This window comes from Scomber japonicus, chromosome 2 (genome assembly GCF_027409825.1).
Source record: "Scomber japonicus isolate fScoJap1 chromosome 2, fScoJap1.pri, whole genome shotgun sequence".
In the NCBI taxonomy this organism is placed as follows: Eukaryota; Metazoa; Chordata; class Actinopteri; order Scombriformes; family Scombridae; genus Scomber; species Scomber japonicus.
The window spans coordinates 17,538,453-17,563,249 of record NC_070579.1 but is presented as its reverse complement, the minus strand read 5'-3'; the positions used below and the strand labels follow the sequence as shown (position 1 = coordinate 17,563,249).

At 39.4% G+C, this 24,797-nt stretch overlaps 2 protein-coding genes across 2 annotated transcripts; one reads left to right on the top strand and one right to left on the bottom strand.

Moving 5' to 3' along the window:
* The first annotated feature begins 3,928 nt into the window (after nucleotides 1-3,928).
* Nucleotides 3,929-20,188, top strand: LOC128380233 (calcium uniporter regulatory subunit MCUb, mitochondrial-like). Its single transcript, XM_053339969.1, has 8 exons — nucleotides 3,929-4,230; nucleotides 17,731-17,800; nucleotides 17,961-18,128; nucleotides 18,784-18,888; nucleotides 19,024-19,184; nucleotides 19,271-19,474; nucleotides 19,649-19,765; nucleotides 19,920-20,188. The coding sequence occupies exons 1-8, from the start codon at nucleotides 4,123-4,125 to the stop codon at nucleotides 19,995-19,997; spliced, it is 1,011 nt and encodes a 336-aa protein (XP_053195944.1). The 5' UTR covers nucleotides 3,929-4,122; the 3' UTR covers nucleotides 19,998-20,188.
* Nucleotides 20,189-21,480: 1,292 nt separating this feature from the next.
* On the bottom strand, nucleotides 21,481-24,585 carry LOC128380259 (caspase-6-like). The gene is made up of 8 exons (XM_053340006.1): nucleotides 24,497-24,585; nucleotides 24,196-24,237; nucleotides 23,040-23,079; nucleotides 22,790-22,930; nucleotides 22,561-22,637; nucleotides 22,160-22,335; nucleotides 21,913-22,069; nucleotides 21,481-21,763 (listed from the first exon to the last, which is right to left on the bottom strand). The coding sequence occupies exons 1-8, from the start codon at nucleotides 24,525-24,527 to the stop codon at nucleotides 21,528-21,530; spliced, it is 900 nt and encodes a 299-aa protein (XP_053195981.1). The 5' UTR covers nucleotides 24,528-24,585; the 3' UTR covers nucleotides 21,481-21,527.
* Between the last annotated feature and the right edge of the window lie 212 nt (nucleotides 24,586-24,797).

The following is a 24,797-nucleotide window of genomic DNA, read 5'->3' as shown; positions in this document are numbered from 1 at the left end:
TAAATTATTATAATTTCATCATCCTATAGGCTTATAGGTTTGTTTTTCATACTTTTTAATTTAAACAATTGCTTCTTAGAGAAATATGGATTGACTTTTGGAACCTGTCAGAAAGCATTTTTTAAATTGTGACAAACTGTCTCAGGAAAGTAACAAGCAGGGAGTCCATGCAAGAGTATACTTTAAAACAAATACAGTTTATTACAACTAAAGCTAACAAAACAAGGTGTTTAGAAAAAAGTGCATAAACAAAAGTGAAGTCAAGTTTTATTTATATAACACCAAATCAAAACAGTTATCTCAGAGCACTTCTCATACCTCTCATATCTAGACTGTACTCTTTAATTCACCCAACATTCCCCCATGACGAAGCACTTGCAGTGCAAAATTCCCCTTTAACAGGAAGAAACCTCAAGTGCAACCAGGTGGGCAGCCATCTGCCTTGACCAGCTGGGTAGCGTAAATGGGAGGGGAAATGGGGAGTGGGGAGAGGGGAGTGAGAGACACAGACAAGAACAAAAATAATATCAATAATGGTGAAATCAAGCTGGACAGCAGTCAGTGTGGAGCTCGGCAAAGATGAGCTCAGGGCATCACGGGAAGTCCCCCAGCAGTCTAGACCAAGGCAAGCCTGGGTCAGCCCTAACTATAACCTTGAAAAAAAGTAAAACTTTTCGTCTACTCTTAAACGTAAAGAGGGTGTCTGCCCCCCAGACCAAATTTGGAAGATGGTTCCACAGTAGAGGAGCCTGCATTTTGTGCTCCGCCATGTTCTAGTAGGGTAACAGGGCATTATGAGCTCTTTAAAATATAATGGAGCCTGGGCTTTGTAGGTGAGGAGAAGGATTTAAAATTCTGTTCTGAATTTTACAGGAAGCCAGTGCAGAAAAGCTAAAATGGAAGAAATATGATCTCTTAGTTCTTGTCAGCACATGTGCAGCTGCATTCTGGTCCAGTTGGAGAGTCTTTAGAGCCTTGGTAGGCCAGCCTGATTGCAATTGCAATAATCCAGCCAAGAAGTAACAAATGCACAGACTAAGTTTTCTGCTTCTTTTTCAGACAGAGTGCGCCTGATTTTTGCAATATTACATAGGTGAAAAGCAGTCCTTGAAATGTGTTGTATGTGGGAGTTAAAAGACATATTCTGATCAAAGATAACTCCCAGATTCCCTACGGTGGTGCTGCAGGACAGGGTAATGCCATCCAGACTAGCTACTGTATGTCACACTGTTTCTAAGGTGTTTATAGCCAGGCATAATAACTTCAGTTTTGTCTGAGTTTAGTAACAGAAAATTGCAGATCATCCAGGTTTTTATGTCCTTAAAGCATGGTTGGAGTTTGGTTAACTGATTAGTTTGATCTGATTATCTGTATAAAAATTTAAATGTATGAAGTGATTCCTCATAATATTACCTAAAAGAATCTTATATAAAGCCTAAAGAACCTTGTGGACTCATTGCCGTCTGCCTTCTCAAGGATTTTAGAAAGAAAGGGAAGATTAGATATTGGTCTATAGTTTGCTTAAACATCTGAATCAAGAGTGGGCTTTTTGAGGCGATGTTTAATTATAGCTACTTTAAAGGACTGTGGTACATAGTCTTTCAATAAAGACAGACTGATTATATCTATCAAATAAGTGCTTTGGGATGGTGGGTGGTGGATGGTTGATAATTGAGATGGTGTATAAGAAACAGATTGATTGAAGAAAAGCAGTCTAAATAGATATCAGGCTTTTCAGCAGTTTCTAAGGTTCCTGTGTGTGGGAATAAATGTATGTCTGTGAAGAGAAAAGAACATGATGCAGTGGATGTCAGCAGGAGGAAGAGAGAGAACTTGGCAGGCTCAGGTGAACCATACTACACTGATGACCCTCCAGCCGTCCACTGTCAGCAAATATCAAGAAGGCAGCCTCTGAGACAGTGAGAGAGGTATAAGCAGAAATACACTCAACCAATAAATCCGTTACCTTACTTTAATAATTCAAATTCATAACAGAAATGGCTACAAAAATAATATCTAATACTCAATCTTCGAAAGGAAAAATGGCAGGTGTCAAATTCCATCTTGACACCTGGGGAGAGGTCATGGAAGAGACATGTATAACAATACATAATACAATAATGGGTCTTTATTGGGTGACTACTTATTCACATACTAAGTGAGTTACATTATCATATAAAATATAACAGGTGTCATAGCTACTGTTTTAAAAATTTTCCATGCCTTTGGTCAGCTAATCGCTGAACCAGGGAGTGTTATCAGTGTTGGGGCTCTGCTGTCTGAGGGACTGGGGGGACAAAATATAAAGGGCACCTGATACATTCAATGGCCTTTCATAAGCACTGTATAGGCTGATTCAGCATATACTCTTCACTTCACAATGTTTTTCTCCCATACATTGCATCCTATAGGGCACCTTTAGGACACTGTTTTTGTTCATTAAAAGGGGATTCATTGTGGTATCATGTTTTGTCACACTTGGGGACACCTAGAGGGCACTTAATTTTTTTTTCATTGAAAGGGCACCCAATTCTGCACTTCAGTATGTTAGACTAAGGGCCCCTAAATGGCACCTCTCTCTTTTTTATTTCTTTTTTCTTATTTGACCAACATCCATACAGAACATCACCTCATAACAACAGCAACTCACATGGCAACACATTGCATCCTCTTTATTTAAAGGTACAATGTGTAGATTTTAGTCATATCTAGTAGCATATGGTAATGTTTACCATGTCCACATCCATATGAATGACCCCCTCTTGTGGTATTCATGACTTTGGAAGTAAAAATTTCCAGGGCCCTTGGTGCGTGTCTCCATAGCAGGAACCTCTCCCAAGGACAATCTCCCGGAACTTTTACGGGGGCTAATCGAGTCCCTGCCCCAGGGTAGGTACTCCGTTCGGCCCGAAAAACCCAAGGGTGGGGTTTGAGGTTTACTCGGTGCTGATTGGGTATACTCAAAATGGGATGTGGCGTCAACAGAAAGTGCTAAAATAAGCATATTTTTTAAAAACCCAGCAGAAGAAGAACAGTAGTAGTCTACACTGCTGGAAAAAGTTCATAGTGTCCACCAGCATGTACACCAATGTGTACATGTGTGAGTCCAATGGGTCCTATCTGGGTCCTACTCAGCTATGGAGACACAACAGCTGAGAGGACCGAGTGAGAGGACATTCCTGTAAAGGTCCCGCCTCCTAAATTTTACCAGGAACTTCCTTAGTGGAAATGGGACTAATGGCTGCTAACAAACCCACTCCCTGTTCATTTTGTCAAAGATACGCCTTACTGGAAATCATGCATTTTCAAACCCCATTCTCCTCCATAGTGAACTGCATGTCACCACCCCCATATGGAGGGAAGCACAAAAGATTCAGGATTGGTTCTGCAATGCAGGATTTAATAAAAAAAACCTCATTGTTTTCACCCAGTTTTAACAACAAAATCTAGGAGATTGTCCTCAGTCTCTATGAGCAAAGGTGTGAGTCTAGCGATCTACCACCACTAGAGGCCACTAAATCCTACATACTGCACCTTTAAAAGGTAATTATGTTTTTTTTTCTTATAGGGATACTCCACAGGGCACTATTACCCTTTCTTCCACTGAAAGGGCACCAATGAGGGCACTTCATTTCAGATTGTCATATATAGAGGCACTCTAAAGGGCATTTCATCGTGATTTACCCATAATTAAGACAGTCATTACAGAACTTTGCCGTTTTCTCCTTTGCTGGCACCTTAATAGGCATTTTACCATGTAATAGCTTTTCTGTGTGAGCCCCTTAGCTGTAGATCTACTACTTCTACTTTCACTGGTCTGAACAGTACATGACAGTCGAATGAGGTTCCCTGCTGGCTGGTTCATGCAAAGCAGATCAACGAGATTAAAAGGGAGACAAAAGGAGCGAAGTGCGTGAGTGTTGTCAGGAGGAAATGGTATGCAGCTCGGGCTGGGCTGCTTCCACCTCCCCCTGTCCCGCAGCTGTACTCTTGTGTGTTGATATTTACACAGACAGCAGCCAGTTTGCGCCTTGGACACCGGGCTCCGAGGCACACACATACTGGAAATACCTTTATCGGGAATGCTCCAACCACACGGCTAACACGGTTTAAAGGCTGACGATGGCTTCGGTGCAGATGGTCGGCAAAGTTGCGTCGAGACTTTTGGGAAGTCTTCAACCTCTTCATTACGCTCTTCAAACTACTCGTCCGGCTACATTTCTTCAGAAGGTATTAATATAATTAGTCGTTTGGTAACTATTGTAACAGTTCCTACAATAGGCTACAAACTGTTTTGGTTTGGCTTTGCCTGGTTTCCTGCTTCTTTTTGAGCACAACACATTGTAGCCTACTTTGGTGTATTTCGTCGGTTTGAAAAGCTAACTTCAGACATTTATTCGCACTACACAACGAGGGGATCTAGCTATTTTATGTATCAGCAGTCGAGCTTTCTGACTCCAGTTTCTTAATTCGGATATAGCCTACACCTTTTATATTGCAGTTTTTCCGCGTAGATAAACGTTGGGGAAATGCTCTGTCTGTAAGAGGTATTCATGGGTGTGGAGAAGGGTAGCCTATCTATGTTTATGTCACCCTCGCTCTATGTTTGTGTCCTGTCATTTTCATTCAGGATCAGCAGAAAAACAAATTAATTATACAAATGCATGACCTAGCTCTACTGTGATTTAGGGCTAAATACGTCTACATAATTGATCATTACATTATCTTATCACTAAAGCATTGCTCATTCAATTACTCCTGTGGGAAAGCTGTTTAGCCAGCCATTTGTAGAGTAACAGTAACACCATGATTAGGTTACTAATTATACCTCTAAACTTTAGGTAGAGACTTGCCTTGCCCTTACACAATCCAAGCACACATCAGCAACATTTTGTGCTGTGTAACCTTCATTATATTCAGCATATCTCATTGTATCCTATTTCAGTATCATTGTGCATCTGCTACTTCATCATTAAAGATACAAGGCAAGTGTCTTTCTGCAAAAATCAATACATGCATACATGAGTGAATGTTTTGCAGGTGGGGAAATCTGCATCAAGTGACTCCCAAATTGCATCAGAGCATCATCACACAGTTGTTGTGGTTTGGCTTGACTTTTATTGATGAGTAGTGAAATGGGTCTGTTTAAATTGCCTATCAATTTTTATAATCCATTTTATCATCCAGTGCAAGCAATTGCAGAGGACAGCTAAGTCTTGAGCAGGCAGATCCCCAATGGCGAATCTCAGCCCGTGCAGAGAGAACACTGTCCAATCCAATGTCCATATATTAAGTGGACATTGGAATACTGTATGAGGGATTGTGGAAAGAATTGAGATGGGCAAGCTGTCATGACTCACTCCTGCATGGAAGAATGACTAAGATGATATCTATTTTTAGACTGGGCCATATATATAATAGGAGCTGCTGTTTCCCCCCTCCTTTCAAATGAAATTGAAAACCTATATGTATCCTCCTGAGCATTAGAACCTATTTAGACAAAAAAAAACAAAAAACAAACATGAAAAAATCTATATGCTCAACATATTCCACACATGTTGTCATGTGCCCACTAAAACTGAGCTAAAGGTGCAGTGCTTTTGAAGCTCTGCACCTACAGTACATTGAAAACAGAGACAGAGGCACTATTATTATTCAGACAGATTGACAGATTAAGCCATATTTTGACAAAACTATGATAGTTTGTAGAAAGAAAAGTGGAAATGGAAGTAGATTATGTGGTGGTTTGAGGCATTTATGGAGCTGTTTTCTGTATAGTGAAAACTTGTAGCTTTGGGATATCACATTAAAACAGTCTTAAAACGGCTGATTCAATGCTTTTTAATTCCCTGAATCCAGATAGGAGCTGGTATAGTCTTCTCAATGACCCCCTCTGCACACAAATGTACGTTTTAGATATTGGACAGAAGATTAATACGTGCAGTGTCTATAATCAGTTTTGACTGGTGTGGAATTTTGCCTTCACAGATGTGATTAACTTGCTGATCCTTGCCTATAATCCAATGTGAGCAATATTGTTGCTGTGTGAGCAGCTGGTAGTAAGAGCTGGTTAGGGAAGAGATATGCTCTTGTGTCGGTAGCTTAGGCAATTCTCCCATGTCACATTTCTTTTATAAAATTATAAAATGAGCCATTACGCCCACTGAGAGTCCACAGGAGATATAGTACTCTAACATCTGCTGAAATTTTTGTACTGCCTTGAGCAAAAGAACACTTCAACCAGAAAAGGTAGAGGGAGTTTTGATTTAATGCCAGTAAGTGATCATGCTGTCAGATAATTTGTTTCTTTTGTACAGTCAATGCTGTAATGATGTACAGTTAAACATAATATGAGGAAGCTTGAAATATGAAGCAGGGTAGGAGTGCTAAAAGAAATTTGACTGACCTGGATCAAAGTAAAGAGATGATGATGTATTCACATTGTAACATAAAAGTCATTTTGAGGAAAAGCCTACATTTCAGTACTAAATTAATGAATGAGATTAGACAGGATGAAGGCAGGGAAACTACACTTGAATATGCATGTCATAAATTGGCTTATACACAATATGTAATAATTGTCTTAAAATTAGATGTCATAGGTTTCAAGAGCAGTTAAAACATGGGGCTCTCTCTGCAAACTGCTTGGACCAATGACTGCACTCTTGATTAGTAATAGTTCTGCTTTCATTGTGGGGTTGTCAGATTAGTGAATATATGTCAGCAGCAAACAAGACACAGCATGTGAATAAAAAGGCTTCAGAGTTGAGACGCTTAGTTTTGACAGAGATAGGATAGCAGTTCTTCCTGCTTCCGGTTTTTGCGTTAAGACAAGGCAAGGCAATTTTATTTATGTACTGCCTTTTAAACACAGAGGCAAGTCAGTGTGTGTTACTTAAGGCAATGAAACACATGTTGTTTAAATATGTTAAATATGTTCCAGACGTATTGTACCTTGTTGTACTGGATGCACAGAGACAGCTGGTACAGATAATTTAATTTGTCTGTGTTTGATGGTAAACATGCTTATCTCCCAAACATTTAACTGTTGCTTTAAGCAATGAGGTTTGTTTCCACAGAAAACGGGAGAAGGAAATAGTTTTGCTGTTATTGACCATCTTTGCCAATTATAGTTGGTGCTGAAATAATAAGAACAGTGTATGTTTGAAATGGAGACAAATATCTGCTATTCCAGAGCAACCGTAAACCCCACAATGCTGAGACAAGAATCACTTTGTCATTGGAAGGGTTGACATATTTGTCTGACAACTACCTCCATCTGCTCTCTTCCATCTTTCATCATCTGGACTGGCATTATACCGTAAGATTGAAGAGGTTTTTTTCAAGCAAGGCCTGCCTATTTCCCAAGGCCTGCCTATTTCCCAGAGTCAATCCTAACCGTGCCAGGTAGTTTTTTATAAGGACAGCATCCACAGAAATAGAATAGACTGAACTCCCAGAAGAAACACGTGATTGTAACCCACAGGGAGTCTTTCAGACTTGTGTATCACTCATTTGATATCAAGGTCTTGAACTGTGTACCAGTGCTGCTCAGTAAGGTAGAAATATAACAGTACTCCACAGAGAAGATGCAGTCTGAAATCACAAAGTATGAATGCACTCAACACATTGTAATAAGAAAGTTGTGGGATTAGCGAGGCCGCATCTCATAGTGGTCTGACTTGCACTGTGATCACATCTGAAACTGGTGTGAATGGAATCTGTACACTTTAGCCTTATTTGTAAAAACTAAATTGGCCCAACAAGGTCAGTAACTGGAAGTAGTACATTCTTCCTGCTATTTCAAACCAAAGTTACAGACAGCTCCTCCTCAGCAATTGAAATTTACGCAATCCTCACAGCAGACAAACGTAAATGTTTGTGTCACGTGATCTGCAATTGACCGCTGGCTATTAAGACAAAGTGAAAGCAGTGAGCCAGAGGAGGCCATAATGAAAAACTTGTTTGCTCACATATTTAAGTGTAAAACTACCTGTGCCCAACCTACTATTTTTCCACATTATTCATATATATTTTTAGCTCAGCACCCTGCGAGATGAATGAGTCTATACCTATATCATCTGTTGACTTACAAGAAACCACAGCAGCATTGCCTTCCCTTTTCATGTCTTTTGACATCTACACCATCTCCACCCACCTAATTTGCATGTACAGATAACAATAATTTGGTATAAACTACCGGTCAAAAGTTTTAGAACACCCCAATTCTTCTTGAAATGGTACAAAGGTAAGTGGTGAACAGCCAGAGGTTAAAAAAAAGAGTGAGTATCTTTAGGTGAAAATAATGATGTTTATTTAATAATGAGAGAAAATAATGATGATTTAAGGTGTGACGCTGTGGTTAATGTCTAGTTTACTTGGTTAGAGCTATGAAAAGATCATGGTTTGGGTTAAAATGATCACTGGAGACAAGTTTTCAAATTCCTTAAAGATATGCAACCTTTACTGTCATGGCAACAGTGAACACCACGATTAATTGACACAAGCAAGATTAAGTCGATTAGAGTTTCTAAATGTCGGTTTCGATTATTTTTCGATTAATTTCCCAGCCCTACCCAAAACTTTCCTACAGAGAAATTGTGAAGAAAATCAAGGTGTCGGTAAGTACAGTTACCTTCACCGTCAAATAGCACTAAGAAACCTGGGGAAACTTTGACAGGAAGAGATCTGGCAGACCCAAAGTCTCAACAGAGTCAGAAGCTATCAAGCACAGCTTAATAGTGGTCGTAGTAAGCAAGTCTCAGTTTCAACTGTGTAGAGAAGACTTGGAGTTGCAGGTTTGACAGGTCGAGTTGCTGCAAGAAAGCCATTTCTAAGACGTCAGAATGAAAAGAGGCTTGTCTGGGCCATGAATCACCACCAATGCACTACTGAAGACTGGAAGAAGGTGTTATGGACTGATGACTCAAAATTTAAAATATTCTGTTCATCATGCAGAGTTTTGTACGCCGTCAAGTAGGCAAAGGATGGTTCCTCAGTGTGTAACATAAACTGTCAAATATGGAGGAGGAAGCATGATGGTCTGGGGCTGTTTTTCTGGCTCCAGGGTCAGCTACCACAGCATTCTGTAGCGCCATGCAGTACCCTCTGGTATGCATGTAGTTGGTCAGGGGTTCATCCTACAGCAAGATAATGACCCAAAACATAAGTCCAAGCTATGCCAGAACTACCTTAGGAAAAAACACCAAGATGGTAAGCTTTAAAACATTTTTTCAATAAAAAACTGGAAAAATGTGGGTGTTCTAAAACTTTTGATCGGTAGTGTACATATCCAGATTGAGGTCACATGTTAATAGCAGGTGTTAATGGACCCTTAAACACATCAATTATATTTAGTTACCTGTTCCTTCTGCATCACCACCAGTCACAGAGATATTTGATTATGTTGCAGTGTGCTTGAGTAAGGCCATCATTGATCCCATGAACATATACGCAAAGACATTTTGTTGATATAGATAAATAATTAAGGTTGAGATAGATAAATAATTAAGGTTGAGATAGATGAATAATAAGTCAAATGCTTGTTGTCCACAACACATGTTTAATACAGGTCAGACCAAAAATGTGCTGTTGAATTCTTAAAGCAAACAACTATTACAACCATATAGCCACAAGACATAAAGCCGTCTGGCAAAGTAATATAATTAATAAGCATGATAATGATGACTCTACTGAAACAGATTTTAATGATGATAATCCCATAACATAACCCATTACCCTGGTAAGGTTCATAACACTGTACTGTGTGTTTAAAGTAGGGTAAGTAGAAAGCTTAATGTGGCAAAAAAACAGCCTTGCAAGTTCAAGATCTAAATACAACAAACTAGTTATCCACTGAGTGCACTTCCTTGCCTGACCTTGGAATGATGCATTGCTTGACTGTGTGATGTGTGGCAAAGGGAAAATATGATTCATCCAAGTTGGCAGAGAACAAGGTTTTGTGGAATATTTGCATTTTAATCAGGAAGGGATGTTCGTTTTTTTCCCTGGAATTTGCTCCTTTTTAAGTCTGCCTGTTTTTGACCTTTGGACCACATGAATTCCTCAATCAGTATTCATCTCCTACATTGTGTCACGCTCTGTTGCAACGTAAAGCATTTCCTGCTCACTGAAGACTGAATTGTCTCAGTGTGTCACGAGTTAGTAATAAAAATGGTGATGTGTGAACAATGATTTATTGTGAGAACAAGAGTTGTACTCTCATAAGTGCAGTATAAATAAATAAAAGTCCATCCTGCACCATCCATCCATGGCAGCAGTAAAGTCACACATCACAACTTCTTTCAAACAGACAATTATCCTCGCCTCATGGCATAATAACTATTTAGAAAGCTTTCAGAAACTCAAAGGCTCTGCCTGTCAGACGTGCATGACAAAAGGCCATCTTCACATTCCGAGCATGCATTAAATAAATTAAATCTGCCTCATATTTTAGAGTAATGTATCCATGGTTTTTATCCTCGCATCAATATCCAGGCATTTTTTCCCCCGTGTTTTATTTCTTGTCTTCCTGAATGTACATGATGCTGTGGCCTACACATGCAAACCCTGTCTTTCTAATTCCCCCATGCTGTTGTCCTGCAGTTATCCTCACCCCCCTTTATTTTCTCTTTGTCCTCCAAACCCGACCTTAACTGAAGACGAATCCTTCAAAGCGTGTCATTTTCATGGTAGACTTCTGGCAACAGGAAGTAATTCATTTTCTCTTCTTGGCAGCCTCCGTTTTTCACTCCAGCCTTTAGGCCATTTGTCAAACTTGCACATTTCCCATTCTTCTTCCTTTGAGTCATGCCAACAAGATACTGTAAAGCCATTCATTTCTGGAAAAGTCGCCCTTTCTTTGTTTAGTGGTATCAAACCCTTGACAAAGGTAGCAGCGGAAACATTTAGGAAGTGCAGATGCAACAGGCCATAGCTCAGTTTTGACAGGATTCATGATGGAGCAACCCACAAGGAAAATGAGGCTGCTTGTCACCATGATAACCCTGATCAGTACTCGAGCAGGAAGCCTAGCCTGCTTTACTGCGGAGGAGGAGATGGCTCTCTCTCTCTCTCTCTCTCTCTCTCTCTCTCTCTCTCTCTCCATGTAACGTCATGTATGGGCTTGTCCAGGCTTTAGACCGTCTGATACGATATTGTATTATGTGTTTAATAAGCTATGCGTGTGTCAGTCTCCCTGTATGGGAGTAACCCTGATGGAACATTAGATTATATGGAGCTCTGAGGTTGGATACTTAGCTTTCCTGCTTTTATGTCCAAGTTTTGTAATCTCTGTCTACTTCACATCAGGTGCGAATATTAACTCCAAAAAATTTCAGTTAAACATTTTTCACAATAAATTGTCACAACCTTTCCAAAATATTTTACCCTGTTTTCATGACTTTATAAAAGTAGTTTAAAACAGAAATCACAGAACACCCTGTACTGTTGCATTCAATGTGCAGGGACAAGGGTTTTCAGGGTTCTCTTCATTTTCTGCATACACTTGTTAACAAGCTTGAGCAGGAGTGAAATGAGGATTATTTTATTTTAAGCACATGCCTTTCTGAGATCTTCTGACTTGTGAGTTTGCTGAGTGTACTTGCTTGATAAAAAGGCACCTGAAGGATGTTGTATACTGAGGTTGAAATGGTTCATTAGCCCTGCAGACAGAATAGTAGAAGCCTAGCTCACCATAGGTCATTATAACATTATTGCAGTCATGTTATTACTTAATTTATCTAATCGGAAAATGTTAGGTATTAAAGGCCTAATCCTTAATATGACTTTACTGGCTCCTTTAGTAACTGTCTTAACCTCAAATAGCCCTAGCCCTAACCTTAACCCTAACCCTAGCTTAAACTGATTTTTCAGTGTGCATTGTTTATAATCATTGGATCAAAAGATGGATATTATTGCCAACCATTTTGTCGTGTTGTTGTGTTTGTGTTTATTGTAACCATTTAGGTTCCCTTTTTTTGGGGGGGGGGGGGGGGGCTGCTTATTGTCAGTTTGGTTATACCTATACAATCATGAGAAACACATTTCTTGGTTGGGAGGCTCCATTACAGAAACATAAAATATATATATATAAAAAGACCAAATTGAATAATTGTGTGTGTGTGTGTGTGGATAGATAATCTGTGTGTGAACTAAGCTGTGAGCCATTTCAATTTAGTGAACTGGCAATGATAAAATGAGTTTTAAAGATCTGTGTGATTGATATAATTTGATTAGTTTCACCTTTGATTTGACAGTATTATCTTTGATGAGCTTGGACATGTCCTCATTCGTTAATGGTAGCTTATCAGTTTGTTTTTGGACAGGGAGGGCTGTGACTTACTTGGCTCTGCTCTGGAATATTGATGTTGTCACTGGAAAAAGTGGATCTGCACAGGCCTTTTTTTCTCCTCAAAATATCGAATCTTTGGCTCTAGTAATTCTCCTCTTGAGATTGCATCAACATAGTTTATCACATGAGGCCACAGCATCGGTCGTCTGTCTTAAACCTTCACATTTACAACCCATTGGTGCCAGAAGAATTTAAGCATGGGTGTGTTACAGCCTGCGACTTTTATGAAGTCTTCTCTGTGTACTGGGCTGTTTTTTAAAGAGCCAGTTCAGCATGGTTCACCTCCCTCGTGCTTGCCCTGCATCCATCCTATAATGCATCATGGAGAGTGTGTAGTTCATATAACCTGATGGTCAGCTAAGTTTGGATTGAAGTACAAAAAAACCACTCCAGTTTAAATTAGGTCCATCCATTGATAGCTGCAAGGTTCTTCATTCTGGTTTCGGAGAGCATATTTTGCATTGTTTGATCGCTTTATTAATGAATCAACTGCAGCTCTAGTTTAAACACACACAATGAGGACTGTTCCTAATGAATGAATTCATTTCTTGTAAGTGGTTCAACACAGAAAGGTGTGTAATAGTTCAGTTCTCTCGCAGATACATTTTTTGTCTTCTCAGAATATTGGTCTTGCATCAGGCTCAGTGTATTCAAATGTCAGTCTGTTTGACAGAGCACACAGCACAGCAGAAACAGCAGCGTGTGGTGGCTGACAATGGGCAAAGACATAGCAATAAACTGCAGAGAAGTCAACCATAACTGTAACTTTTGTAAGTTATAAAAAAATAAAATAAAAATAGGTGTCATTTCCCTGCAAGTGTGTCTGTACAGCCTAGGAAATACATGTTCCAATTTGAGGGGGGGGGGGGGTTGGTCTAATAAGCAGCAACACAGCTATAAGGACGCTGCGCTCTCACATGCGCTGCATTGATAGTCACACAAACACGCGTGCACGCGCAGACGTGTGTCGCTGGACATTAGGCTGTTTTAATTTAGTTTTTGTTTTATTGTGAACTTGAATATCATCTAATATGAAGAGTGCACTGCAGTTACTAAAGGGTCACTAGATGATTCTTTTGTTTACAGTAAGTTTCCAATTGACTACTGAAACAAGTTATTGTTACATTATATTGCTAATAAATTATTTAATTTTGACAGTAAGGCCTTAGTGTCGTACATTGCAAACAACTGATGGAGATTATATCACTCATGACTTGTCTAAAAATGGCATAGGCATCTGTCCTAAAAGGACTCAAAAAAAAGGATAGAGAATCGAATCGAATCGAATCGTGACCTTAAAATCAAAATAAAATCGAATTTGAGGATTTGGAGAATCGTGACACCCCTAGTAGACATTGTTTTTTAATCATCAACATATTAACTAGTAACTATAGCCTCACAGCTGCTAGCATGGCTGTAGAGTCTTAGTCTTGTTAACGATTTACTCCTTTTCATTTACTTACTTTCCTCTAAAACCTACCTATTTATTTTTAACTACCGGTAGAATTGGAATCAAACAAGATAGAGCAATAATTCTTTTTGCATATAAAACCAGAGGAGTTACACTTACATACAAGTATTACACATTCAAGGTGTCTCAGAGTGCTGTTTCCTTCTACTCATGAATTTGCAGATTTCCAAAAAAAGGCGCCCCGGACCGAGGATGTTTTCTAGATCTAATCTGCTGTTCACAGCACTTCCTACATTATAATGTACGTTATCACGTTGAGAGCATGAACTATCAAATGGTTTTATTGTGCGAGACAACAGGAAGTGGCGTAATTTTCGCTGGACAAGCTAAGATAAGGGTATGACCAGCGAAAACGACATCTAGCATACACAGACCACATACACCAGATACTCACCACACACTTCCTATACACTCACATCCCCCACACACACTCTTAGTGATTTCATTGCACTATTGTAAATAGTTTATTTTGATGTACATTCTGTCTTCTTGCAAATTTTAGTTTTAGTTTTTGTTACAGTTTATAAAAATGAGTGTATCTCAAAAACTATGAACACAATAAATGTTCTCCAGTTTGAAAGGATTTTGTGCATCTTTTTTACATGTACAATTTTGAGGGATACAGCTATGACATTTCTGTATTTAGGAAAAATATGTGTAAAAAAAAATATTTAAATTTTTTTAGTTAGTATGGACTTATTATATACATATTATTAAAAAATGGGATATAAGGGTTGTATTGATGTATAGCAAATTAAAATGCTCCAAAAAATGGCACAACAGCTTGTAAAAATGTAAAGATATGCTCTGGCGGACTTATTCTATGCGAAGGCATTCTCCATATTATTTGCATCAACTGGGTTCAATGTGCCTTCATCAGTCTCCCCGTATCCCCACTAGACATAGATAGCATGATTGCATTTGTTCCTTATGTGTCCATCATTCAGTAAAATGATGCTTGTTCTCTGCTTTTCAATGCTTGAAACTTAACTCTAAAAATTAACCTCCAGCATAACATTCCTCCCCTTAAATATGTATAGATTGTGTTCACTATTATTGTAGAAAATATTGCTGCAAAATTGTTCTTTAATGTTATTGCTTTGCTTTCTCTTGCATGTGTAATTGCATGTGTAATAGCTGCATGTGCTGGTGGTGGAGAAACCTGAAAGGGTCAGTATTTATAATGAAACTTGTCACAGACAGTAATAACTCGGGGGCCAGGAGTATGGCCAGTAAATGGACTGTTATTCATCACACAGGTCTCAAGCTGCATTATGTGCTGCAGTAGCCAGGTGCTGCTGATTTACAACAGTACTGGCACATGTGCACATAGCATATAACTAAATGGCCTGGACTCAGTCAGCTGTTGAATTGACTCTGTCAGTGATCTCATATACACACACACACACACACACACACACACACACACACACACACACACACACACACACACACACACACACACACACACACACACACACACACACACACACTCTCTCTCTCATTCTCATTCTCATTCAGTAAAGAGACAAACAACCTGGCCTCTCTCTTGATGCTGAGCTCCAGATCTGCTCTTTTGCTAATAGCAGGACACCAACGAGCAGAGTGCAAATGTTGCTCAACTCGCTCCTGTTAAACCGCTTCCGACATGAGTTGTGTGTTAATGAGAGTGACATGGCAGGAGCATTTTATTCCCCTCCAACAGTGTATATGTTGGCAGTCAGCGCTTACACCACTGTGTTTAATGAAGCGCTGAGGTTGCAGCTGTTGGGGTGGCATATATATAATGCAGTTCCAGGCCGTTTAACACGTTGATAATGTGTTTGCTGTCTGGGTTCAACTGTGAACAGTCACAGAATAACAAGGGACAGTGTGGATCTGTACTGCATGTATCACCACCTAATTTCTCTGTTTGCATTTGGTCTTGACTTCGAGACAAGAAATTATTTATGTGAAATTGAGTTTATTTGGAGGTTCACACTGTTTGCCCTGATATACTATATATTGTTTTCCAAAATTTGCTTTGTCCACATCCAAGGTAACGAGTGTAAAGCTAGCCTCCTGACTCGTAGTTAGAATGGCCACAATTGGATCGAAGTGTTTTTTAGTTAACTTGTATGGTTTCATATCGGTGCCAATGTTCTTTTTTATTTCCCCTAAAACTTCCTATTCTTCACTTCTCCATGGAGAGCTGGTGTATTGATGCGTTGGTGGTAAGGCTGTCTGACAGCTTTCCTCCTGTATAATAACAACTGGAGATGTCATGCAAGCTGAGCAGCTCAAATTTGTCTCTTTGGGATCCCCATGTCTGGCTCTGTTTGGGATGTACACGATTTATAAAGCCACGTTGTCCTTCACAGTCTGATGTGCTACTTCATTAGTTATCTAACAAACACAAATGAGTATTTTATCTTGAGGTAAAGATGCATAATGTTTCTGTTTCACCTCCTGGTTTTAGCTATAGTTGTTCATTGTTTAGGTGACTACTCAGACAAAAGCCTCCATTCCTGTGGACAGTTACTCGTTGTTGTATGTCAGTGTTATTTTACCTGATGAAGCCCAATCTCCAGACTAGTACCGTGTGAAGGACTGCACATGTGGATTCTTCTCCACTACTCGGCCTCAAGGCTTGTCTGCTTTATCCACCCATGAAGATATACGACTCCCTTGTGCCTTCCCTTAATGTGATATTGACTGAACGAACTCCTAGCTGGAGGACAAAGGGGCGGGAGAGAGAGAGGCTGCCACACCACAACATGTCAGCAGGAGAAAGGTGTGATCAACTGGGACTGTTTTGACTCAGATAAATAAGAAATACCAGAGTGAAATCTGTTCTTGGTGGTTAAAAGGTCCAAGTCTCATAACACAGAGATGCAGCGTGTATTCAGAGCTTTTAGTAGGAAAATTGTAACAGAACATGATTAACAGGAGGATTGATATTCTGAATCCTTACAATTCTTTTTGATTATTTTGATTAGCAAATTATCCATCTGGATATTTTTCAGATTAATAAATCAAGTGTTTATTCTGTGAATCATCAGAAAATAGTGAAAAATGGCTATTTTAAATTCCCACAACAAAAGCAAGAAATTTGTGATAAAAAAATAACTAAATCTATTAATTGAATACCAAAATAGTTGCCACTTTCCTGTTAATCAACCAATAGTTTCAGCTTTAGTTATGTCTAACCATAGTATGAACATCATACATATCATTATTACTGATATTATGATTACTGTGGCCATGTATATTTTTTAATTACTGTGTTTGTGGCTTCATGCAAATCCCAGTGGGTGTAGTCATTGAGTAGAAACTAAAAGGACTAAGCCCAAGGAATGCCAAGTGCAGGACGGAGGAGTACTCCTTCTGACAGATGTGTTTATCCATTATCAGGAGTGTGGTCGTGACTTACGACCTTGCACAGTGATAGTACTTTTTATAGAGACACGCTGGCATTTCATTAAGCATTACATGGCACACCCTAAAATTTAATGAAATGTCGTGCAGCTGCAAATCAGCAGAATCTGTGCTACAGGCTGGTCAGATTACACAGGGTTTAAGCAGGAGAGTGAAATGCATTTCAAAAGCCAGTGAGTGTAATAGATTAATTTCATATTAGCATAAAAGCGCTCTCAGAGCCGAGCCAAAGCCCAGGAAACTCAATTGATGCTGCCTGTTTGCAGACTGTTGTAAGTGATTCTTTGTCACATCCTTCTTCTAAGGATGTTTGGGCTCTGTTTTGTTTACCCTCTGATGTCTGCTGCTATGTCAGTTTACCAAGGGAGGGGCGTATGTTTGAACTCTGATAACTGACAAGCTTTTTTTATCTCTACTCTACTTTCTCTTTCTCTCTCTCTCACCCTCTCTCTCTCTTTCCCTTTATCTTTTTGTCTGTCTTTCTTTCTAGGTTCAACAGACGCAGCCTCTATTAGGAAATTGTCGCGCTCTTTTCTACAGTACACTCGCCCCATCCAGTGGTAATATACCATCACTACATCACCTGAAAATTAAACTTCTGCATGTCATATGACTACACTCTTTATTGACTTTTCATCCCCTACTATTGGGTACAAATTTAATGATATGTACATATGACATGAGATATATATGTAGGTTCAACTGATTTGTTTCTTTCAGATGTTTCTTTGAAGTACAAACATGGCCGTTTGGTTCTGGAGGTCCCGTTGCCATCCAGGAGCGAGAACTGTCTGTTCTTCCTCAGGCCCATGCTGATGAGTGTGGGAGACCTGATTGATGATCTGCAGAGAGAAGACCCTGGAGCTGCAGCCTCCGTGCTCTCTAAGGGTAGGACACATGCTGCCTGTGATCCATGGCTGTAATGTAAGAGTTGGATACCAGACCAAAAATGGCGCCCATTCAGTCCTATAAGATTTGCTCAGCTGTCACACATGACAAAAAAGGTTTCTAGCTTCCAGGTTTGCTGCAAGGCTGAGCAGCAGTGCTCTATACAGCTATACAGTGAACAAACCAGTTTGATCACATTCTTTAGGTGGAGTCAGTCTCTTTAAGCTTGTTTTGTGGCAACCTGGTTTGGCAGGTTATGTAGAAGTAGTGGAAGTTGAGTATTTCGACCTGATGCCTGTAGAATATCATTTCACAAATCATTAACTCCATTAACTCATTTTCACAAGCGTTGCTAACTCGCTTAAAAATGGACCCCTAAAGGCTTTTAAAATGTAACCAACCGTGAATAACAGATGGCGCGATGCAAGAGCAGTTATCTGCACAAGTGCCCAATGTAATTTATTGTACTTTTTTTTGTACAAAGCAGTTATAGGAAGTGTGCCTTTATTGCCAATGACTAAGGACATTTTTTAGTAAAATGGGTCAGTCTTTTTTTAATTAAATGGTGTCTACTTATGACCCAATGACACAATTGTTTTAAAACAACAGCGAGGGGCCCAAATTAACAGGGTTGGTCATTTGTCTCTTCTCACAGATGGAGAATGCATTGCCAACAACACGCTGATAGACGCTCTGCTGGACAAGGACTTCCAGCTTGTGATCAATGATGCAGTTTATAATATCTCTTCTCCTGAAAAGGGTACAAACACATTGCTCTCCAGCCAAAATTCATCCTCATTTTGTGTGCTTCGCAATTACATGTAGTCCAGCTGATAAATAAGAGTCATTATCTCTCCAGGCATGACTCCTCTCACTTTCTGATCCTCTATTGCAGTGTGCACATCCAGCGAGCATGCCATGGAGATGGAGGACATGAAGCATGTGGTGCATCTGCTGCATACGGCACTCCACCTGCCTGAACACCACCTACTGCAAGAGAGGCAACTGCTAGAGAAAATGGACAAACTCAAACAAGATCTGTCACCTCTGGAGAAGGTGTGTGTGTCAGAATGTTAGTTTTACTGGATAGGCTTCTACTAACTGGCTGGTAACCTGACCCTCCTTGTATTATTACTGTACAGCTGAAGGCACAGCTGTCCAAAACTGCAGAGTTCCAGTCATCCAGGGCTGTGTGGACTGGCCTGGCCCTGTTATCTGTGCAAGGTGGTGCTCTGGCCTGGCTCACCTGGTGGGTCTATTCATGGGACGTCATGGAGCCCGTCACTTACTTCATCACCTACGCCACAAGCATGGGAGTTTTTGGCTATTATGTCCTTACAAAGCAGGCAAGTGTTAAGGACATGAGACTACCCTCAGCTTGGTTCTATAGTGGTAGACAATTTAAATTTAGCAAACTTTACAATTTACTAATCTTTGAGCTAAAAATCATGAATATGTTTGTATATATTTTCTTATGTCTTCCCAGATTTAAAGCAATCCTATTTTTTTCTTTCTGTTAGGACTATGTTTATCCAGATGCTAAGGACAGACAGTTCCTGCGTTACTTTCATAAGGGGGCCAGCAAGAAAAAATTCAACATTAATAAATACAATGAACTGAAGGATGAACTGGCTCAGGTTTGTTTCCTTTTTACATTCCCGCACTAGCTGAGTCATTAGCTATAGTTACGGGCACTATCTTCAATCTTAAGAGGCGATAACAGTTATGAGCCACCGCCTTCTTGAATCCCAGTGAATTGTTAGTAAGAACTCTTGTGTGACTGTCTGTCAGGTGGAGCAGGACCTGAAACGCCTGAGGTACCCGACTCAACTTCAGCTGCCACTGGAACAGATCCAGCCGAAGACCTGAACGAAGCCAAGCCATGAACGATCATCATTCACATTTAGACCCCAGAGCAAAAACACTTTTTCTGCGTTATTTTAATAATGGCGCATTTTTAAACAGGAATCCATATCATTTTGTGTTTTGTTTACAATCTTGATAATGTTGACAGGTGTATCTAACACTGAGGACTGTTGAAATAAAAAGTATTTCCTGAACATTGGGAGACTCTGTCTGCTGTTCTTATTATAGAAATTTCAAAAGGTGTTTTGATTGTACAAATAAGATAATTGAGAATGATTGAGGTTTGTATCTAGTTTCAAAGTACAGGTGAAGTTGAAACGTTGTATGAATATGTTTACCAGAAAGAGAATAATGGTTTCATTTTTTTTTTATCAAAGCAAAACAGACACTAAAATATCACAAAGATTTTATTGTACAAAGATAACATGACCACAAAAATACAGGATCAGTGTATGCTGGTAGCTTTTTTATTCCTGAGTCATGAGTCATGAATCATGTGACACAGCTTATAAGTGTTTTAGGTCCACAGTACATGTTTAAAAAAGACACCCCCCCCCCCTCCCTGAGGTACTTTCCACACTGGTGTTTGTTGCTGTTTTGGGTGCAAATATGCATTTTTAAATCTAGTACTGTAAACTGCTACAACACAAAGAGCAGCACAAACATGAATTCCCTTTTTGATGGAGCGGGCCTGAAGACAAACAGCATGTTCATGTGGTGCCTGAATGATCTGTTGTGATACTTGATTGTTGGTGTTTATATAGAAAGAATTAGAGGTGCTGTGACCTGGTTGTCGTGCTGTCATGTCACCCGCCTCGCAAGATACATTGGAAAATATTTGTCTGGCTTGTAGACACAACTACATCTGATTATACAACCAAAACAGACTCGCCTGACAAGGTCACCAGGAAATGTCAAGTGTCGTCTTAGATTGCAAAGAAAAAAAAGTCAATGGCAAAACAAGAAAACATTTGTGATTTGCGTGGTACAACGGTAGTTTTAAACAAGAAAAGAAAAAAAGATAAAGTCATGAAAGGTAGCAAACACAGAATGAGGTCCATGATAATCCTTTGGTTTAAAAGCAATTGCATGAAAGTGCAAAATGCGTAGTGATCTGCAGTGGTTGGACAAAATAACAAGAACACCTTATCACATACTGCAATCCAATACAATGATGTAAATTATAGTCAACACCTGTCAATCATATTATTTTGTTTTTGGCAGTCAATTCTGCTTATTTGCAAACTTTTAAAACAAAAACAAATACTGGCCTGTGTGTTTATGTGATATGAATTAATTGTTGCATTCTTTAGCTGGAATGCTAAACCACTCATGATCAATTTAGTCAGTAGATAGCTGAATGAGATTGTCAACCACCTTTTTTTGTAATTTTTAAAAATGTTTTTGCTATGTTAGAGGCAGTATATTTTTACAGTTTACAGATTAGTTTAATTGTTTTGATAGACTATGTCATCACATATGGTTTCCCAAGTACATGAAACCAGCTCATTTAAGGACTGAGGTCTGAAAGAGTTACTTATTTTGTCTGAAGTAAAGTTTCTTGGTCAGCATTGAAGCAAAGCAAGGTACTTGCTTCTTTCCAATTGCACTCCGGTCGTTACAATTGCCAACGCTCCTCATCGACACTTTCCTGTTGACCAGTGTGAGCAATTCTGTAAATTCAAGGGAACTCCCAAACTTTTTAAGTACGTCACACAGATCCTGAATGTACCAGGAGCCATTGATGGTCTCCCGGTGGGAATAGTAGCCTTAAGAGACAACACAAGAAAGGACAAAACAGTTAATACAAATGTGGAACCTGCAGCAAAAAAGGACAATAACAGAGACTTAATATAGAGCACTGCTGCTCAGCCTTAAATATCTTGAATAAAATAGTTTCAACATCACAGTGGCTCACCTTCAGCCACTGAATAGCACATGATGAAATCAGCTCCAGCAGGGAGGGTATGGATGGCATGGGCATCCACCACCACCTGATTTGTCATCAAGTGACTGTCAACATCATCATTATTGGCGGGCGTCACTGGGTCATCATGCTTGTCTCCGCGGCATGCCTTGAAACAGAAAGGTCCACAACCAAATCTTTAAGAACTACACATTTCCAAGTAAAGCATTTGACCAGGTCTGGGTTTTTTTGCACATACCTGTAATACAAAGATCTTTGGCTTTCCTACAAGGCTCTTACACTTGTCTCCTTTGAACAGAGCCGTGATGTCTGGGATGGAGATCTTGTCATCAAAGGCGAAAACATGGTCTTGTTCGCCGTGGCTCAAGAAGATGAGCAAAAAGCAGTCTGCATCTGAATGGTCAGCTTCTGAGGCTGGTGGGACATCAGATATTTGTTCAGTGAGTCAAACTGAACTGTACTACAACATGTTGGATCTGGCAACAGCATATCATATGTTGGATCTTTTGGAGTTAAATTTGCATATGCAGGACAAAGAAAATACATTAGAGTTTAAACTATAATAATGGTTTTGTAGTGCTCTATCCTATATATCCTAAATGTACATTTAGTGATTTCAGTGATCATGAATGTGCTTACCTTCACAGATTTTATTCCAGACTTTCTCCTTTTTGTAGTTTTCATAAACCTTCACATCAAAGTTTAGCTCCTTTAATCTAAAAAAAACAGGTGAAATGAGTTGAGTATGTTATAAAATACAAATAAAGGAGTGCAGCACTGGAAATTCTTAGAAACGACTACCACTGTCATTGAACGTGTTCTTGAGCTTAATTTAGTCATTTTATAATTTATGGCTGAAGAGCGATACCTTCTCTCCAAGTTGTGGCGGTCAGCGTTGGTCCCAAACCTGCGTGGCATCCAGTAGAAGTGCTCTTGATTAAAGATAAGAGCGAGACCTCGACGTTTGTTGTTCATCTTGTACTCCTCTGCAGGATCCAAAGACAACTGCCTGTTCCGTGGAAAAGTGCACAGAAACACAGGGAATATGAGTCGATAAGGGAGCAGGAAGGGCATGAGCATTTCAATTTGATAATCACACAAACAGCAACAAAGTTTACCCAATGAAGGCATCAATCTCTGTTCGGTTCTCACTGCATTCTAATGGAGAAAAACACACATAGATGTATTTGAATAACCAATGAAAACGGTATAATATAATTACTGATTGATAATAAATTGACAAGTGGCTTTTTTAAGATCACAAACTAACAATAGTATATAAAAAGCTTTTTGAGCTTTTCAGACTTTTGCTTCTTTGTTAAGCAGTACAACTACAGGTTGGTAACTACTGCTGGTAAGGGGTCAAGCAGCCATTGTTCCCTCAGCTTAGAGTCCTCATAGCCGTCAATAGCTGGTTGACAGCTGGAGAAAGATGGCAAAGGCTGCTAAAAGAACAGAGGCCAAAAGTGACACCTCAATGCCTCACCCTACAGATATGTAGGTTACACTCTCTGTGCTAAGGTGACACAGAAACAGCTCAGGGCTGTTTTTTGGTTTCGAAGGTTTCATTTTATTTTTTTTAAACTGTAAATCAGTGAGCACATAATGTAAAAACTCAGTTGACAACAGCCCTGCAACAGCTTTATTAAGGTTATAGGGTTCAGTTTTTGTTGAACTGTTACTCTTAGACAGCTGTTAGCCTCAGTCTGAGAGGTACTTTTAATACTTTTCTGTTTAATGAACACATTAATGGAAACACATCTCAGTATACTACTACTCTTAAATGACCATACAGTTCAATCACCACACCTCAAAAAACACTTCAAACAAAGACGGAACATTTTAATCTTCATGAAGGTAGGTAGGTTTATTGCAGGGTAATTGCAGGGTTGAAGTGATCCGGCCTTATTTGTTTTAACCAGGTTTCTCTCATTTAACTGACGAACAAGACAAAACTTGCTCAGTATCTCAAGAGTTTTTATTCCACTCAAAAACTACCTTTATACAGTAGTTCAAAGTTCATGAGTTACTATATGATAATGTCTACAATGCATATCCAGCTAGGCCATTTTGAGTAGATGATTAATCTCAGTCTACCTGAATCACAGCTGCCAATAAAACCTTATTACCCTACAGTTTCATAATGGTTTCACTTTTTGTTTTTGCACCTATAACTCATATTTTGCCCCAATTTTCACCAACAACGTTAATAATAGTAAACAAGCTTTTTTAAACTACAAAAAAACAGTGTTATACTCAATGTAAAGCACTCACCCGCCTTGACTATGTCTGTCTTGTTGCCTTTAGCAACACTTGCTGGGAAGGTAAGAGAAAAAGCACTTTTTAAGTCAATGAAAAAAGCTTAAAAACACAACAAAGCTGACTCACATCTTATGTAATTTGGTGACAGACGGAGACTGAGGAGGCAGAAAAGTTGAGGAAAAAGGCGTGACAGCTTTCATCTCAGAACATAGTAAACAACAGTAAACAAATAAAACTGCTATTTTGTTTTTTAATCTAAAATGCCGTGATTTACAAGTCTGTTTAAATTAAAACAAATATGTGAACCTGTTACCTGCACAGCTGTCTGTTGTCGTGTTAGACATGTCCACAGGTTGTTACTTGCCCGACCGACACCACTGGAAAAAATGAATCTGCTTTGTCAAACCAACACTTTATAAACAATGATGTAAGACCCGCCCCTTCCTTGGTCTCATTGGTTGAATGTCAAAAGAGGCGCACATGATTGGCTTACACGTCACACCTGACAATGTGTAGTTAACAACCTCGACTTCCGCGTTTGCGGTATTGCAACAGTTCCTCGTAATACTTTGTATTTATGTGATTTAGATAATAAATAGCAACCATAGCGATAA